At 40.0% G+C, this 17,607-nt stretch overlaps 2 protein-coding genes across 3 annotated transcripts; one reads left to right on the plus strand and one right to left on the minus strand.

Annotated features, from left to right (window-relative positions):
* Positions 1-51: 51 nt before the first annotated feature.
* On the minus strand, positions 52-14,261 carry LOC110679014 (F-box/LRR-repeat protein 13-like). 2 transcript variants are annotated; one of them, XM_021852890.1, is made up of 5 exons: positions 3,655-3,784; positions 2,378-3,586; positions 578-781; positions 312-518; positions 52-247 (listed from the first exon to the last, which is right to left on the minus strand). In XM_021852890.1, exons 1-5 carry the CDS (start codon positions 3,709-3,711, stop codon positions 155-157), a joined length of 1,770 nt encoding a protein of 589 aa, XP_021708582.1. In that variant the 5' UTR covers positions 3,712-3,784; the 3' UTR covers positions 52-154. The 2 variants fall into 2 exon arrangements, with proteins under 2 accessions (XP_021708582.1, XP_021708581.1); XM_021852889.1 differs by lacking the exons at positions 2,378-3,586; positions 3,655-3,784 and adding an exon at positions 12,289-14,261.
* Positions 14,262-14,364: 103 nt separating this feature from the next.
* On the plus strand, positions 14,365-16,693 carry LOC5580213 (F-box/LRR-repeat protein 7). Its single transcript, XM_001662021.2, has 4 exons — positions 14,365-14,658; positions 14,717-15,922; positions 15,983-16,183; positions 16,240-16,693. The coding sequence occupies exons 1-4, from the start codon at positions 14,521-14,523 to the stop codon at positions 16,567-16,569; spliced, it is 1,875 nt and encodes a 624-aa protein (XP_001662071.2). The 5' UTR covers positions 14,365-14,520; the 3' UTR covers positions 16,570-16,693.
* Positions 16,694-17,607: the final 914 nt, after the last annotated feature.

A 17,607-nucleotide genomic window follows, 5' to 3' on the forward strand; every position in this document is an offset into this window, starting at 1 on the left:
GGATTTTCTGAGATTTGTACACCTTTCTGAATATTACAAAATACATATAAGTAAGCCTACAGACTGCATTACCGTTCATAAACATTTATTCATGTTTCATTAGTTCTAAATAACTGTACAATAGCTTAGACATCAGACTTAAGTTAAGGATTTTCTAAGATTTGTACACCTGTCTCAGCGTAGTGATATTAGCCAGACGTTCCGAGATATCCGGTGGCAACTTGAAACATCCTCTCACGTACAGGTACTGTTTAAAAGATAGCAAAAATAAACATGTACGAACGATCATTTCCAGAATTCATAAAACAGACCTTTAAGTTTTTGCAGTACTCAGAGATGTAACCCAAACCCACTTCGCTGACCAGGGGACAGTTCGCCAGCTTCAGCGTACTCAGCCGTTTTAAGTTTTGTGCGATGAGCTCTACGCAGTTGTCATTGATGTTGGGACATTCGCTCAGATCTAGATACTCCAATGCTGGACAGTTCGTTACTAGCTTCTCAATTCCCTGTTTCGATAGCTGTAAAAGTCAATATTTATTATTCCACGTGTTTCATTGATGTCGATCGAAAAACTCACTTGATGACATCTTGATAAACTAAGCTCCTTAAGTTCCATAAATTTAAACGCATATCTTAATGAGAAATCTGTGAGTTTGTAGCACCCGGAAACCTTGAGTATCCGAAGTTTCTTCAGCCTATCGATTGAAAAGGTTTCCTCAATATCCCAGATTGCAAAAGTCTTCTGCGGTAGGTCAATCCCTGTGAATCCAGCATCTGTTATCTGTAATGAAATGTCATCGATTTTTTATTTCGTTTAGATTCTTGAAACACTTGTTAATATAGTTAACCTTAGTACTTCTCTCAAGGTTGAGCTGTTCTAGATTAATCAAATTATAGAATATATGCTGAAGAGCAAGGTCAGTCATATTAGAAGCCGATCCACCCATGGTTAGTATCTTGAGGTTAGCAAAACTTGCACTGATTTTAACAATACAATCATCATCTAGAGGATTCAGCAACTCAAGATAAAGTTCATTGAGAACAGATTTGGAATTGTGCGTAACCCCAGCAACAATTCCCCTTTTCGTTATGCGACATTTGGAAAGATCTATGACTTCAAGTTTACGAACTTTAAATATCTGTGTAACTCCGTAGTCGGATACACCGCAGCAGCCGGCGAGTTTGATAACCCTTAATTCTGGCATATTTCGTACGATTTGATCTATACAGTAATCTGTAATTCCTGTTGATTGTGATAAATCTAGAACACGTATTTCTGTTTGCTGTTGCAGAAGTTCGATTATCGCTGGTAATTTCCGTGGTATCTTTTCCAAATATGTGAAAGTAAGTTCTTCCAACATGAGTCCCCGTGCTCTCACCATACCTCGAAGGAATATGTCATCCACAGGGACATCACATAGATTAAGGCTTTTCAGTTCGTTCTGTCGATGTTGGATAAATGTCAGAATACAGTTCAACAGTTGTGCTTTCCGTGTAGGGTCAGCATTCCGACAGCAATTGGAGAAATCCACTGAGCTCAAGTTAGGCATCATATCCACCATGACGTTGAACTGCAACTCGCTGAAGGTGTTCTTGCAAAGACTGAGATGTTCTATGCTAGGGAAGTAGATTTTGACTACTCCATTTTCGAAGAACTTCCAATTCAAGAAGAGATCATCTCGCAACAGATCGCACTCGATGAATCGCGCTATTCGTAGATTCGGCATATATTTGAACACTGAAATGACCCGCTCTCGCCAGATCATACATTTTTCAAAAGTGATCTCTTGTATGAATGGACCAAATTTCGCCCAAAATTTGCTGTAGACATTCAGCTTGACACGAGTTAATTTCAGCACTGGAAAGTAAAAGCAGCTTTGAAGAAGATCAGCAACTGGAGATGTAAAGTCGTCAAATTCTACGCCAATTAAATGCAAGCACATCTTTCGGACGAATCCCAGATATTTGGAGGCTTCATACCATCGCCAGCAGGTCATGCTGGCGGTGCTGCGATCGGCAACGGGAAGATATTTGAAGATCTTCACCAATAGCTGCGATGGGGAGATTGTCCATCAATAATTGATCAATTGATTCAAAACTAAACTGATCTACTTACTTCAGTAGGAAGCCTTGTGTAGTCAGGTTCGACGCTTTTGCATCTCATTTTGCGATACAAACTAACCAACAAACAGATTGAGTAATACTAAATGCGAAACGATTCACCCGGCGTTCGATTAACAAATAGTTGTTGCGATCAAGATCGACGCGCTTTAAATTGAAACTTCTCTGGCAGTGAAATTATTTTCACTGCCATCGCATTAGGGTAGTAGAATTTGAAACAATAGAGATATACTTACGAATAAAATTCAGACAATACCTTTGTGCTTCTCTCGAAGTTGGCCACTTCGAGGTTGGTAAGATTGTAAAAGATGTACTGCGCTGACCAATCAGTCATGCATGAAGAGGATCCACCGATGTTCAGAATTGTCAAATATGTAAAATTGGCCCCTATCTTCACCACACAGTCCTCATCCAAAGTATCGATTTGTTCGAGGTGAAGTTCCTTCAGAAGTTTTCTATTACAGTAAGAACCTCCATCTATAATACATTTCTTCGTTATCCGACAATGAGATAGGTCAAGCTTCTCCAGATTTCGCAACCGAAAGATTTGCGATACTCCATAATCACACACATTCCAACAACTGTTCAGATAGAGAACTTTCAGTTTAGTCATGTTGTGTACAATCTGATCAAGGCAATAATCCGTGATCCCGTTGGAATTCGAAAGATCAAGAACCTTCATTTCCAATTGCTGTCGAAGGAACTGAATGACCGCCGGGTCCCTTAGAGGCATCTTTTCCTGATACATCATACTGAAGCTCTCAAGTTGTAGCTCTGTAGCTTTGTTCAACCCTCGCAGGAAAATATCATCCAGCGAGATTCCCTTCATGATCAATCCTTTGAGCGTGCACTGTCTATCGCACACAAATCGTAAGATACATCTCAGCATGACCGTTTTACTGATCGAATCCACGTAGCTGAAGCAGTTGGATAAATCCAGCACCGTCAAGTTGGGCATCATCTCCACGATCGCTCCGAACTGCAGCTCCGTAAAATTATTCTTCGCTAAACTCAACGTCCCAATACTTTCGAACCGATTCACCAACAGCCCGTTCTCCATGAATTTCCACTCCTTAAAAAGGTCATCCCTCAATAGATCACACTCGACAAAGCGAGCCGTTTTGAGGTTCTTCATATGTTTCAACACCTTGATGATGCGTTCTCGCCAGATCATGCACTTCTCGAAGGTGATCTCGCTGATCGCAGGACCGAAATCCCTCCAAAACTGGCTGTAGACAGACTGCTGCAGTCTGACGCGGGTCAACTTGAGATCGGGATAAACGTGTGGACTCTGCAGCAGATCGGCAACCGGTGGCTTTCCGTCATCAAACTCGATCCCCACCAGGTGGAGTACCATTTGCCGGGCGAACCCAAGGTATTTGGACGCTTCGTACCATTTCCAGCAGGTGAAACTCGCAGCGTTGCGATCACTGATCGAAAGATACTTAAAGATCGAAACCAGTAGCTGCGTTTGGAAACGAGGAAATTGGATCAGTCTAACAGACGGTAATTTGAACTAGCCACGAGACTCACTTCGATTGGGAGGTTGCCAAAGTCTGGCTCGATCGGTGCTGGCTCAATTAGCTTCATCTTCCTGCTAAGTATTGCGCACGACTTTACATAAAACCTCAGGACGGCCCAGCTGACGGGATAGTACTGAGATCGTTGGTCGCGTTGTGCCGCGGTTCGAGGATATCTATGCCGAGCATAGGAAGTCGATAGGCAGCCGAACGAATCGTGTGCCTCCGAATTAGGACATGATGGTGAGGTAAACGATAAAAATGTTGTGGGCGAATTGCTGCCCGGATAGATGAAGATTGGATTTTCCACTTTTGGATCAATGATCAAATAACTTTAAATAATTTGAAATTTTAACCTTCCTAATGCATTAAAAAAAAAGTTACACATTATGCATTAGGGATCAAAAATTACCCATGACTTTGAAAGGCTCTCAAAAATCCATTTTTAAACCGATTCACGTTCTTTTGGCTTTATATGAAAGATATGAAACTATAGAATGGAACCCTGGAAATTGTTTGTGAGTATGGCCATTTTGGGCACAAGGGAACCTGGAATTGGCGTATATCATATCCAGAAATTCATACACATGTATACAACGACGGTTCAAATTTCATGGTTTTTCATTCCGATTTACAAGACCACACACGTTTTTTCATCCAGATGGAACAGAGCTTGTATCTCAGCTGAGTATTCTTATGAACACTTCCACTGTTATTAATGGAGAGGTTTTCCCTTTGACTATTTTTGCCTATATCTATCGTTTGGCAAGCACGATGATACTGTATGCCTGGGAAGTCGAGAAAATTTCCAACCCGGAAAGACCCTCGACCGGTGGGATTCGAACCCATGCCCCTCAGTTTGGTCTAACTGAAAAGCAGCCCGTTTTCCGCTAGGGGTATATGGGTCTCTTAAACATTAAGGCGAAGTAGACCGTCATTGAAATTTGTATCCATCGTTGATGATTGTTGCTAAATCAAGTTACAATTAAAGAAAGTCAGTTGGTACTGCACCGACGCATATGAAAAAGTATCATCATACTTTCTGAATGTCAGCGCATATAATGATACCTTTTCTGATCAATATGAACTATGCGCACAGAGTTATATCACTTTGAAACTGCGAGCTGCAATGTCAACACGGTTACCAAATCAAATGACGGGCTACTTAGCCTTAAGTTATCATACTCAAATTTCATTTCCATTATTACCAAATAAGAAAAAAAAAATATAAGGAATCAGAATCATTCGACAAGTCATAATTTGGATGAGTAAAAAGACATTTTATTGCTGGCAAATTATAACTTCTGCAATCTTTCGCAATTTTGAGACCCGCTCAAATAGGGTACCAGACGTTCATTTAGGAAAACCTCCAGAGATTCCTTCAAGAATTCCTCTCTAAATATCTCCAGAGACTCTTTCAGTGAATTCTCCCAGGAATAATTTCAACGATTCCTAATTTCTTCACTAGGACTTTTGGCAGAGATTCCTTCAAGAAGAACTTTTTACATCAGTTCCGATAGGGCGCCATGAATATCTTAGCAATTTTCCCAGGAGTTTCTCCAGGGTTTCGATAATTATTTCGTCCAAACAATATTTACAGGTATTCCTCCAGAGATTTCGCAAGGAATTTCTTCAGGAATGTCTGTAGTAATTCCTCCAGTAATTTTTTTACTGGGATTCTTCCAGGAATTTTTCCCACAAATCCTCCAAGATCTGGATCAGTACCAGGAATTATTTCAGGAAAGCTTCGGAATTTCTTCAGATAATTTTCAAGCAATTTATTCTGGTATTCCTTCAGAGATCCTCAAGATAATCAGAGAATCTTCAAGACTACACTTTTTTTTAATTTGATGGAGGGATTATTAGAGAATGTTAATGTTCAATTAGTGGTTTTCATATCTTCAAGATTTCCTCTCGGAATTTCTCCAGGAGCTACACTGGGACATTTTTTTTTCAAGGGTTACTCAAGATATTTCTTCAGAATTTCCTCCGAGGGTTCCTCCACAAAACATACAAAGATATCCCCAAGTACTACTCTCAAGATTCTTCCAGGAATTATTATTCCGGAAATTTCTTCCGGGATTCGCTCCAGGGAACCTACCAGGAATTCCTGCAGGTGATCCACTACTCACAAATTCCTCAGATAATCCTGCGGGGATTCCCCAAGAATTTCTGCAGGGACTCGTTCTGAACCTCCATCAAATCCTTCGGGGATTCCTCCAAGAGTTCTTCTTGAAATTCTTTCAGTGATTCTCCTATGAACTCTTGCAGGAATTTATTCAGAAATTAGCCCAAGATCTGCTTTAGGGATTATTTTAGGAAAATCTATAAAAACATTATCTAGTAAATGCTCTACATTAATCCCTTTTGGAAAATCTCTTCAGAGAATCCTCAAGAGATTTCTCCAAGAATTATTCCAGAAAAATCTCTATAGATACGTTTTCTTGTAGTTGGAATTCCCCAGGAAGAATCTCCAACAACACTCATTTTCAGTAAATGATCGCTTTCTTAATAATCATACCCATCAGGTAAATTATAATCATGCTCATTCACAAACTAATTCTCTTCCGTCGGTTATCCGTTCGAATGGAAATACCCGAGCAAATTCCTACGCCCGTGTTGTCGCAGCTAATTCCAGCTCCTCCCCATTGTTTTTTTTCTTCCTACGGGTAATCGTTCTAATTGCTTCAATTCAAAAGTGTTGTCTGTAATCGACCACAGATAATGCAAGAATTCTTTCAAGAACAATCGGAGTCTACTAGGAATCTTGCCAGGAACATCTTTCCATGAGACCAGTAAAAAACTTCACAGAAGTAATAGGATTTTGTTTCCGAGAATCATCTTGAATGATTTATACAAGATTTGAAAGATTTTTTTTCGGATACAGATAACCAGAAACACAGAACTGTGTGTGGGTGACTAGAAACTGTGGGTGGGTGACTAGAAATTCAAATGAACCCTGTATATCCTAAAGTTCAAACAGAATCCGTGAAGTTCTTACAAAAAATATATATTCAAAGATATGTAAGGACTCCTCCTCTACAAGCTGCTTTAAATAATCAAACATCCAAAATAAAAAAAAATTAGGAACCAGAAAACACTTGTTGAAAAAAATCATTAAATATTTCAACTGAAACTCTCTAAAATTGTTGTCAAGATTTTTTGTATTTATTTTTAAGGATCACTACTAAAATATATCTGTCGAAAATCTCTTCATTAATCCTGATGACAAACTTGAGAAGACTCCACCAGTGTTTTTTTACCCAGTTTTCCACCAGTGTCGGTTTTACCCAGATTTGTACAACACCCTTGGTTTTTCATGTTAAACATGAAATAATTCGCGATTTAGATTAAATATAGAAAAATCATCTTCGACAAAGTTGTTAAGAAGATCCAGGGCTGACCACTGCATATTCAAATACGACATTCCGCCACCAGGCGGCGCTACCCAAGTAACCAACAAGCACCATAATTCGCCTTGCATGCTAATATAGAGCTACTATACAGCTGTGTGAGCCGTATGATAACGCTTATTAGCGGGCTAGAGGATACTTGGGTAGTGTGCATGGAAGTTTAGTTTTGCAAATATCTCAGAAACCTGACCACTTCGAAAAATGGCGTCTTCGGTAAAGCTGTTCAGTAGCTCAAGGGCTATCATTATGTCAGCCAAAAAATTAGAGATTTTGCCGGTGTGGTGGTGCTAGTGAGCATGAAACTTTTGTTTTGCCGATAGCAGTCAGGATCTTGGCCGCTTAGAAGAGTGGATGGCAGTCTTTGGCAGAGTTTTTCAGTAGCTTAAAGGCAATCGTTATTCTACATGGCGGTGCTATGTGGCAAAATCTCGATTTGTTTGGCTTATATAATGATAGCCCTTGAACTACTGAACAATTCACCGATTATGAGGACCACCAAGTGGCCATTAAAGACCAGCTGACGGTGATTGATACGATTCCGAAACCACACATGCAACTTGTTTGGAAGAAATCACTGCTCTGTGGATCTATTACAGCATTAGGGCGGTTCAAATTTTGAAAATGTTTGGAAATCCAATCTCCCATATGCTCCTTACCATCCTTACCATAAAAATAGTGGTCTGTGTAATTTTCAGCTTCCTAGGTGGTGATTTAAAGGTGGTCCAAAGACAATGTAGGTTTATATGGAAATCAATATGGAGAAATTTTGAAAAATGTTCCAAACACGGAAGTACTGTAATTTAAGTAGAAACTAATCATCCTATATTGAAAACTCATTCTATAAACCTTAATGAAGGATGTTGCTGAAGAAACAAATCCCTTTTGAGCTTATTTTGTTTGGGATGTTTGTAGATGTTTGCAGGGCTATAATCTCATTTGAAGCAAAATAATAGCAAATAAACTCATGAACAGTGCTGGGAATGGTAATAGTAGTAGGCTTGAATTTCGCGAAAATCACGTGGCTTTCCCAGTACAGTAGTTCAAAATCGAGAATCCCATCAAGTAGCCTATGTTGGGTGCATGAATTTTTTAAATCGTTAGTGTCATTGAAGACTCTAAATGCAGGAAATGCAGCGGGAAATAGAACATTTTTCTACAGTAATGTTGGGTTGCCCTTAGCAACGGGTGTTTTGCAATTTTCAAGGCTCTTTGCCTACAGCAGCGATAGGCGTGAGTTTCACTGGCTTCGCTGACTGCGATTGGCTTTGTTTGGCTACTGTAGAATGAATTTCAGATTTTTTCCCAACCCTGCTCATGAATAACTCTTCTGCTATCCGTCGGATTGAATTTCTCTCTTCAGCAAATTTCTTTGTTATGGTTTGAAGAATGAGTTTTTACTATGGGATAATAAGTTTGTATTTACATTTTAGTAATAGCGTTTTTGGAACATATCTCAAAATGTCTCCATAGTAATTTCCATATAAACCTACATTGTCACCATCTTTAAATCACCACCCAGAATGCTGGAAATTTCACAGAACACTATTTTTATGGTAAGGATGGGAAGAAATACATGGGAGGTTGGATTTTCAAACATTTTTTTTAATTTTGAACCGCCCTATTGCAGCATATGTTAATATCTACGGATGTACCGGATTTTTTGAAGCATCCAACAATGGCCATTCAAGATAATTCGGAGGAAACGATGATATACTAATTTGGAGTCAATTATGCTTTTTGGCTACGCAGTCTTAATTTTTACAACGGCTCTTTTATTTGCCCGACGTTTCGACACGGGAATTGTGTCTTCCTCAGGGGGTAAATATTGTTGTCGTTTGTAGTCCTATGCTTTTTATAACTTTAACTGTTTGGTCGGGATATTTTAGGTACATGACTTAGCAAAAATATTTACCCTTCTGAGGAAGACACAATTCCCGTGTCGAAACGTCGGGCAAATAAAAAAGCCGTTGTAAAAATTAAGACTGCGTAGCCGAAAAGCATAATTGATTACACCATACAGTCCACTAATTTGAAGTTCATTACTGCAAATCGTTAGAAAAAAACGCAGCTATCTAGGTAAATTTTCTAGAAATGTCCACTTTTATGGATGTTTCGGATCTTCCGGAGAACTAAAATACGATGATACGACTCTTAAATATTCCGGAGGGCCAAGAGAAGGCCATTCGAGATCATACCGAGGCAACGATGGCATACTAATTTAAAGCTCATAACTTCAAGTCGATTGAAAAAAAAACCCAACCCCAATAAATAGCGGAATTTTGGTGCTTGAGACAAAAACTTATCCCGCTTTGATCTTTTTCCAAAAGTCCGATAAGGAACATTCAAAAAGGATCTTGACCAAATCCAATAGAATAGTGCAAGTAGGGTATAGCATTACCGGGGCACTTCCATGATTTATTTTGACATGAGGTACATCTTGGTCAAATTTTCTGACATTCGACAGAAAGATAGGATCAGTTCCCCCATATGGAACTACTTCAACGGAAAATCTCATCAGCAATCCCGCAAAGATATGCCCAGAAGTTTGTTGTAGATTGCAATAACTGAAGGTTTTAACAAGAGATGGCAGATTTGCCCAAGGTTTTCTACGGAAATCTACGAAGAGCTCCCAAACATTCAAAAATATTACTAGCTATCCACCATGCTTCACTTCTGGAAGCTGCTTTGGATGTAAAAAATATTTGCTGACCATACTGTGCGCTGACATCAATGTTTGGAAATTCTCTAGTTTCGCTATTGTTCAATCGAATTTGATGACCCTTACAGGAAAAATCACAAATTAGTTATATTTTTGAATCAAGCATTACAAAATTTGAAATCGGTGAGGGTTCCGGAGTTAGGTCCAATTTTTTTGGGGTACCGGGGGTATTTAGAAATGGAAATTATGGGAGAAATGCTAGGAAACTTTTCAGTTTCAAAAATCGATGAACCTATTTGATACACACTCCCAAAAAATCATGGGATTTACGTCTTATATAAAGCACATAAAAGAAGCGAGCCGAATGAGGTAAATTTGTGTCAATTTTTAAATACGTTAGTGTCTGATTTGGGAAATGTAGATCACAGTTCCATCGTTTTCGTGTCTTTTAACAAGTAAAATTACATTTTTTGTTCAATACATCTTCAAGGACACGTTTCTGTGTCGTTCCATCACATACATCATGTTTCATTCAGTCATAATGAGAATTACGTCCACAGTAATTTTCATTATTTTTAAGAATGTAGGATATGACATGTTTAAGATCGGGCACTATTGTGATCATTTTCGGAACATGGTCATCGGATATCGATTCCGCTAGGGACCCTAAAGGGACGTTTCCATAATATCATGCACTGATTGATACTTTTGGACGGGTCAAGATTCATGATATTTCATCTAGAAGAGATGACTATGAAATTTAAAGAGCGATTGTCATGAAACATAAAGTGGTTCTGACCATTTTTTAGACACTCGGTGACAAATTTCGAAAGCCTCAAAATGGCTAATTCCTGAACTTCTTCTGCCATTGTATAACGGCTTGAATTTCATGGTTTTTCATACAGAAATAAATTTACATCATCTCATATCCTTTATCTTCCTTCTGTCGTTATGTCCCAACCAGATCAGAGTCTGCTCCTCAGCTTAGTATTTCACGAGCACTATTGACCTGAGAACATTTTATGAAAATTGATATTTTTTACATTCGTGTGGAATAGTCTCCATACTTTTTTGTATCTTGGTCTGAATTTATTTAAAGTACTGTCTTATAATCACACTAAACGGATAATACATTGTATCCAGCAGATCAAAATTTATATTGTTTTTTTTTATATTTTTGTTTTTCATTTTGCATTTAACCATTATTTATATTTCGAAATACCATAGGTACCCCAACACATTTGAGTCCAAATCCAAATTTAAAATTTTCAATGCATGAATCAAAACTATAACGCATTTGGGATTTTTTTCTGAAAATTTCATCAAACTTGAACAAACGATGGCTAAGTCACCGAAATTTAAAACTTCGATGTCGCTATGCAGTATTGTAAAGAGCCAAATTATCCGCCATGGAAAAAAACCGCTAAAAATTTGTCTGTCACACTCATAAACCTTGTCAGATATTCGATAAGTATCTTTCAACAGTTTTCTAAAAGCGCACTATTATTACAGATATCAGTCAGAAATCTCATCAAAGATCCTGGACATAGATTCGACAGTATTTCGCGTCACGAGTAGCTTGTAACATTTGGAGGGATTATTAAATTTTTTTATGAAGACACTAATTGAATTTTAACACTTTACTTAATTTTTTATCACTCGCTTCACAAAACAAAAAGGGAAAAAAGGTCTGAAAAATTTGATTTTTTTTTACCTATAAAAGACAGAGTTTTAAAGATTTTTTCGAGGATTTTAATAGGAAACTTGTAAAATTTTACTAGCAAGGATTAAGCCGCAAAATATTCTAGAGATTTTCGCTCGCACTGCATAAACTTTAAGAAGCACCGTTGCAGTGGAATTAAAAAAGATGCACACTGATTAAATATATCTGGCTTGCAGTCTATTGTTGACAGAATTCATCTGCATTTTATCAGTATTTAAGTTGAAAGATATATAGAAAGTTGAATTTTAAAAATATTTTAATTTGTGAAAAATCTGTAAAAATTGTCTTTTGTAATGAACTATTGAAAAGTCACTCATATTTGTTTATCAATGAAGAGAAATAACGCATATTCTCAATGGCTTCGCGGATCTCCAGAGAAATAGCCATAGCTTCCTAGGGAAACCCTGCATTGATTAGTAAAGCCCAACTTTGACTTTGAAACTTTGAAAATGTTAGCGTTCCAATTCAACGAGTAAATAATTTTCCTCCCCTACTCAAGACAACTAGGAAGACCGTCCGTCGGTGTCGCTTGCCAAGAAAACGGGAAAGCTTACGTTGTTTATATGGCGTCATCCTCGACGTAAATACAAACGATTGGATCGACGCGAATCAATCGATTAGATCGAAGCATCAACAAGTGGTTGACGTGGCAGTTTTCCCCTTAGCAATGTGCCATCGATAGCAGAAGCTGGCCGTTTCCTTCTAGGGCGAGCGTTTGGCGCTGAATGGTTTGCTAAAATTGATACATTTGTATAACTGGTCCATTAAGGAAAAGGGTTTCTCATTCGATTGGATTAAAATAAACCACACAAAAAACAGCTACAAACGATTGAAATTAAAGAATATTTTTACCTTCGTGCAGGCTATGACGTTCAGATGCCGTAGATTATGCAGGTAGCATATGATATACTGAATGGTTTCGTCCGTGACGGAGTTGGCCGTGCTGTCCAGGTCCAAGATTTGCAGGTTTTGGAAGGTTACCATTATGTAGTACATGGTGGAGTCCGACAGGTTGTTCAGCAGTGATAGATACAGCTCGTGCATCTCTCGATGGCGTCTACCGACAATGAAGGTGTTGATTCCAAAGTCGCTGATTCGTTCACAGCTGGAGATGTCAAGGACTCGGAGGTGCTGAAGTGTATGCATATCGACGACTCCTTCGTCGCTCAGTAGCCAGCATCGACGGATCTTAAGCGTGTGCAGTAGCGGACAGCTTGTTATGATGATCTGCATGCACTCATCGTTGAGCCCGATCGAGGACGTTAGATCCAGATGTGTGAGTTCCGTTTGAATAGTGAAGAAACGGATGATACCGGGTTCTTTCAGCGGAACGCGTTCACTGTAGGCCATGGTGAAGTGCGTGAGACGAAGGCCTTCGATATCACACAACAAGTGCCACGTGAAGTCATCTACACAGGGAGTATCGGTGAGGTTTACGCATTTCATCAGATGTCGATTCCGACTGATTAGTTTCATCACTCGATCAAGCATGGTAATCCGTTTGGAGAGGTAGAGGTTGATGAAGCAGTTGGAAACGTCGATGGATTGTAGATTTGGTGCCATCGTAATAAACCGCTCAAAGTGAAACTCGTTGAAGTAGTCACAGCCGGAGAGCGAGAGATGTTTGAGACATAACAAGAAGAATGGAAACATTGGTTCTTGGGTGTTGTATTCGATAGTCCAGTTCTTGAACAGTTCGTCGCACTGCATTAGTTCGAGCCTGCGCAAGTTCAGCAGATTCCGCATGATCGATAAAAATTTCTTCTTCCGAATAACGCAGGATCGTAGGGTGAGCTCAGTAATCCAAAGCCCATGCACTTCCCAGAAGTCACTATGTTTGTTGAACTCAACTTGGGTGAAAACCAATCGTGGGTAGTAACGGAATCCTTGTGTAAAATACTTGAACGGAACTGTATGATCACCATATTCAACTCTGTCGAAATGGTAATAGGTCTGATCGAGGAATGGTCCATAGTAATGTGAAGCTTCGTTCCAACGACTACACGTTTCGCCAGCTGCAAGCCGATCACTGGTGGTAATTTGTTTGAAAATAATCAAAATCAACTCCATCGGTAGTAGATCGTAACGGGGCTCGAACAGACCGGTCGTATCGAAGGGTTCCATCCACTTTGGAATCTCCACTTGTTCTATTGGTTTTCCTTGATTGAAATTCCACAAGATATTGGGCATAGAGTCAATAAAACTAACTCTTCTCTCAATTGGTGGAGCTTCCTCAGGTGGTGCTTCAACTTTTTTCGTTTTTCTCCCTCCGGGTCGTGGTGGTTTGGAGGCTTTGGGAGGCTCTGGTTTCGGTTGAGGTTTGCGCACTAGAACGTCCTCAATTGGATTTGTATAGTCTATGATTTTCTTAGTTCTCCACAATCTTGATCGCGATGATCTCGGTTGTTCATCTTCAGGCTTCTTTTTCCTAAACTCTGGTATCTTCTCAATAAAGACTGGTGGTGGATTTATCAAATCCATAAGTTCTTTCATCTCTCGCAACTTTATTAGATGGGTGTTTTTCGTTTCCATCTTGACTGACGCCTCTGGGCAAACTGATCACTGGTATGACTTTATAAGCCCTCGATAACTGTGGCTTAGCGCAACGAGCACGATCGGGTCGAAAGTCGACAGTCGCTGATCATTTGAAATACGATTACGCACGTGAGTACCATTCGTTGTTTAACGATCAAGTCGTGTTGATGAGTTACTTGAAGATTTTTTTCAGCGATTAGGTTCTCGATCAGTGACAGAACGTTTCAAATATCAGGTATTATTGATTATTTACCTCAAATTTTCTTTATTCAAGTCAGAAAATATCTCAAATGTAAAATATACGAAATTACGTTGCATTCGAAAACAGAGTGTTCGTCCCAATTGGCGCTTTTCAACCATGATCTTGAACTGCAATCGATCAGTCGATCGCCAATGTTCGTCGCGTGCGATACTCAATCCGTAGCACCGTGAACGACTACGCGAAACGTTTCTTATTTTGAAATTGGTGAAACGTTCGAGGTTGTAAACAAAACAGCAAAGCACGAATCGTTGTTTAGAAGCCGAAAAGATCGGTTTTGTGCTGTCGAGATGTCAGAGTTTTTTCGTAAGCTGCTCGAAAAACAAGCCGAAACAGAGAGTACAGTTACCGTGCGGAACAAGTACGAATGGTTCGAGGATGGTTTCATTTTCTGGTTCGAGCCGTACTTTGAATACCTGCCATACGAAGTTAGTTCGAAGTTTTATTCTACGCAAATATAAGTCTACAAAATCTTATCAATTCCAGGTCATGGTGGAGTTGTTGAAGTACCTCAACGCAAGTGATCGCAATGCAATGGCACAAGCTTGCAAAGGATTCTATGAGGGCCTGAAACACCCGTACTTTTTGCGCTCAACGTGCCTTCACATTCATGAAATAGAGTTCGAAGACAACGTCGAGCCGGTGCGTAGTCTTCTAACTGCATTCCGATTCTTCCCAAACGTCAAACTCACCAAGATCACATTCGGAAATCGCAGCGACTTTTGGGCTGAGTTCGGTGAGTCTATTGAAGAACTAACCTTCGATAACTGCGTCATGTGGAAACAGAAATTACTGTCAATCCTCCGATATACATATCGATTGAAGCGCTTGACCATCGAAGACTGTCCGGATTTGTTCCGATCGTGGAAGATTATTGAAAACGTTACGGTTATGCTGTGTCCGACGCTACCGCAGCTACGTCACATCGGACTTGCCGGCAATAACAAACTCGAGGAGCATCATTTCGATTTTATCGTGGGCATGGCGCCAAAGCTCGAATCGCTAGACGTGTCCAACTGTTTCAAGGGGATCGACGCCGCACATCGCTTTAAAATGCTAGGGCACGTGCTTCGCTTCTTGACGGATCATCAGCATGATATCCGTCACTTTTTCATTGGCGATACGCCAATCGATAATCTGTTCTTGCGTCACTTGGCCGATATCAAGGGACTTCGGCTGAGCAGTTTGAGCTTGATGGTGTGCGACAAGGTGCCATCAACCGAGGCGGGGATCATTGACTTGATACGGCTGCAGACGAACTTGACGTATCTGGACTTGTCAAAATCGTTGGAGTTGCATGATTCATGCTTGATAGAGATATGCAAGTGTATGCCCATGCTGGAGACATTGATCCTGAATCGTTGCTGGATGATCACGGATTATGGGATACTGGCGATCAAGAAGTTGAACAGATTGAAGCATATCGATTTGACAAATTGCGATAGGATTAGCGATACAGGTATTATGGGAGGATTGCTGACGCATAATCGGCAACGACGGTTGAGAAAGTTATATCTAGGATTGTTGACGAACATTGGGGAGGTAGTTTTTACGAAGATCTCTTTCGAGTTGAATAATCTAACAGTATTGGACCTTGGGGGATGTTCGAACTGCATCAACGATCGATCCATCCAGTATATTTTCTATCATATGACGGGGTTACAGGAACTGAATTTAGACTGCTGCGCAAAAGTAAGAAGCCCACATTTAAACATATAATACAGAATAATAATTTGAATACATTTCCAACAGCTTACGGATGCGGGAATTACAGGAATTGACCTACCGGAGTGTGCCATCTCCATCTGGGATATTCAGATGACTTTTTCCATCTCAGATCTTAAAAGGCTTCGCATTCTCAACCTATCTGGGTGTTATCGAGTAACGGATCACTCATTAAGGACCAAGTTCCAGCTTCAAGAGTTGAAGGAGCTGATTTTGAATCGGTTGCAGGTACTGATCAAGTTCAGCATATCTGTCCACTATTCTTCGATTTTCCACATTTTCAGATATCGGATCTCGGCGTGGAGATGCTTGCCGTCAACTGTCCTTCCCTTGAGATTATCGATTTTAGTGAGTGTCAAAACGTAAACGATCGTTGCGTGGAAATCATATCCAAGAATTGCACCCGCATAACCACTCTTAAATTGCAAAACTGTTCGGAAATCACCGATGAGGCCATGGACCACCTGATCAAACATTGTACCACATTGAAGCACTTGAACATCCGAGGTTGCTACAAAATCTCAGCCGAGGCCGAAGCTCGCCTGGTCACCATCAGAACACTAAGACACGTACTGTCCAACGAGCGGGAAGAAATCGCTTCCGACGGCAAATAACCGCTGAACGGTAGACTACACCGATCGAATGCAAAGATATGTAAAACAAAAAAAAAAACCAAGGTAAAATTTGTTGAAAGAAAACAGAACCGAAAACGCCGGAGATGCGTGCAATAAAATTATTAAATCGTATAAATTTACTCTCTGTGTTGTTTCTTCATCGTTGAGGACGTAGCCGAAGACGAGGACCGACGGTGACCGAACGACCGACGGCTTCGACCTTTCTTTGCGCTCAAAGATAATCCCATTTTTTCTCCTACTCACGTTGAGTGCAGCGCACAGTGGCTCAGGCATTGCAGAATTAGTTCTCACTTGATTTAGAAGCACGATCAAAGCAAGCGTAGAAATACATAGCATTCATATCGGTCCATGATTGCTGGATAAATAGAAACAGCGAAGGCGATACCCAAAGAGAGATCGATTATAAAATTCATTTTTCTCGCTTATTTACCATGGGGGTAGGTGTTTCACTTTACTGGCATGGTAAACAGTCGAATATTCTATAGCAACAGTGCCCCCAGGTTTGGAGATTTTTTTAATGCACTGTTATCCTCCCGATATAATCAGAGCTGTAGCAGAAGACGATAAACCGACTCTCACGATGTGTTGCGGATCACGATTGTTACAGAGAGCCATAAGTGAGAGATACTCTCTTTTTTTCTCAGAAGTCAACCGCAGGTAGCACTAATAATATTATATTGTTGGTGCCAATATTCTGTTCGATCGCTTGATCGTATTTCCCACCTAGAATGACAAAATACTTCTTGTAAAATATATAAAAAATTTAAACGCATAAGTTTGGGGCATTTTTGATGTTTTTACCGACATTTGTATAAAAACGTGCCACTGTGCAGCGATCTGACGGCGGCACCTGGGCTTTGATCTAGGGAAAGAAAAAAATGTTGAGCACGAAGTGGACTAATCAAGCGGCTTCCGATTGTGTTGGACCATTGCGTTGAACGGGCAGCAGAGGTGGCATCGATAGGTGATTGGTCATTTTGCTCCAGTGCAGCATCAGCCGGGCAGTTTCTCCAATTC

The sequence above is a fragment of the Aedes aegypti genome, chromosome 3, assembly GCF_002204515.2.
Source record: "Aedes aegypti strain LVP_AGWG chromosome 3, AaegL5.0 Primary Assembly, whole genome shotgun sequence".
Classification (NCBI taxonomy): domain Eukaryota; kingdom Metazoa; phylum Arthropoda; class Insecta; order Diptera; family Culicidae; genus Aedes; species Aedes aegypti.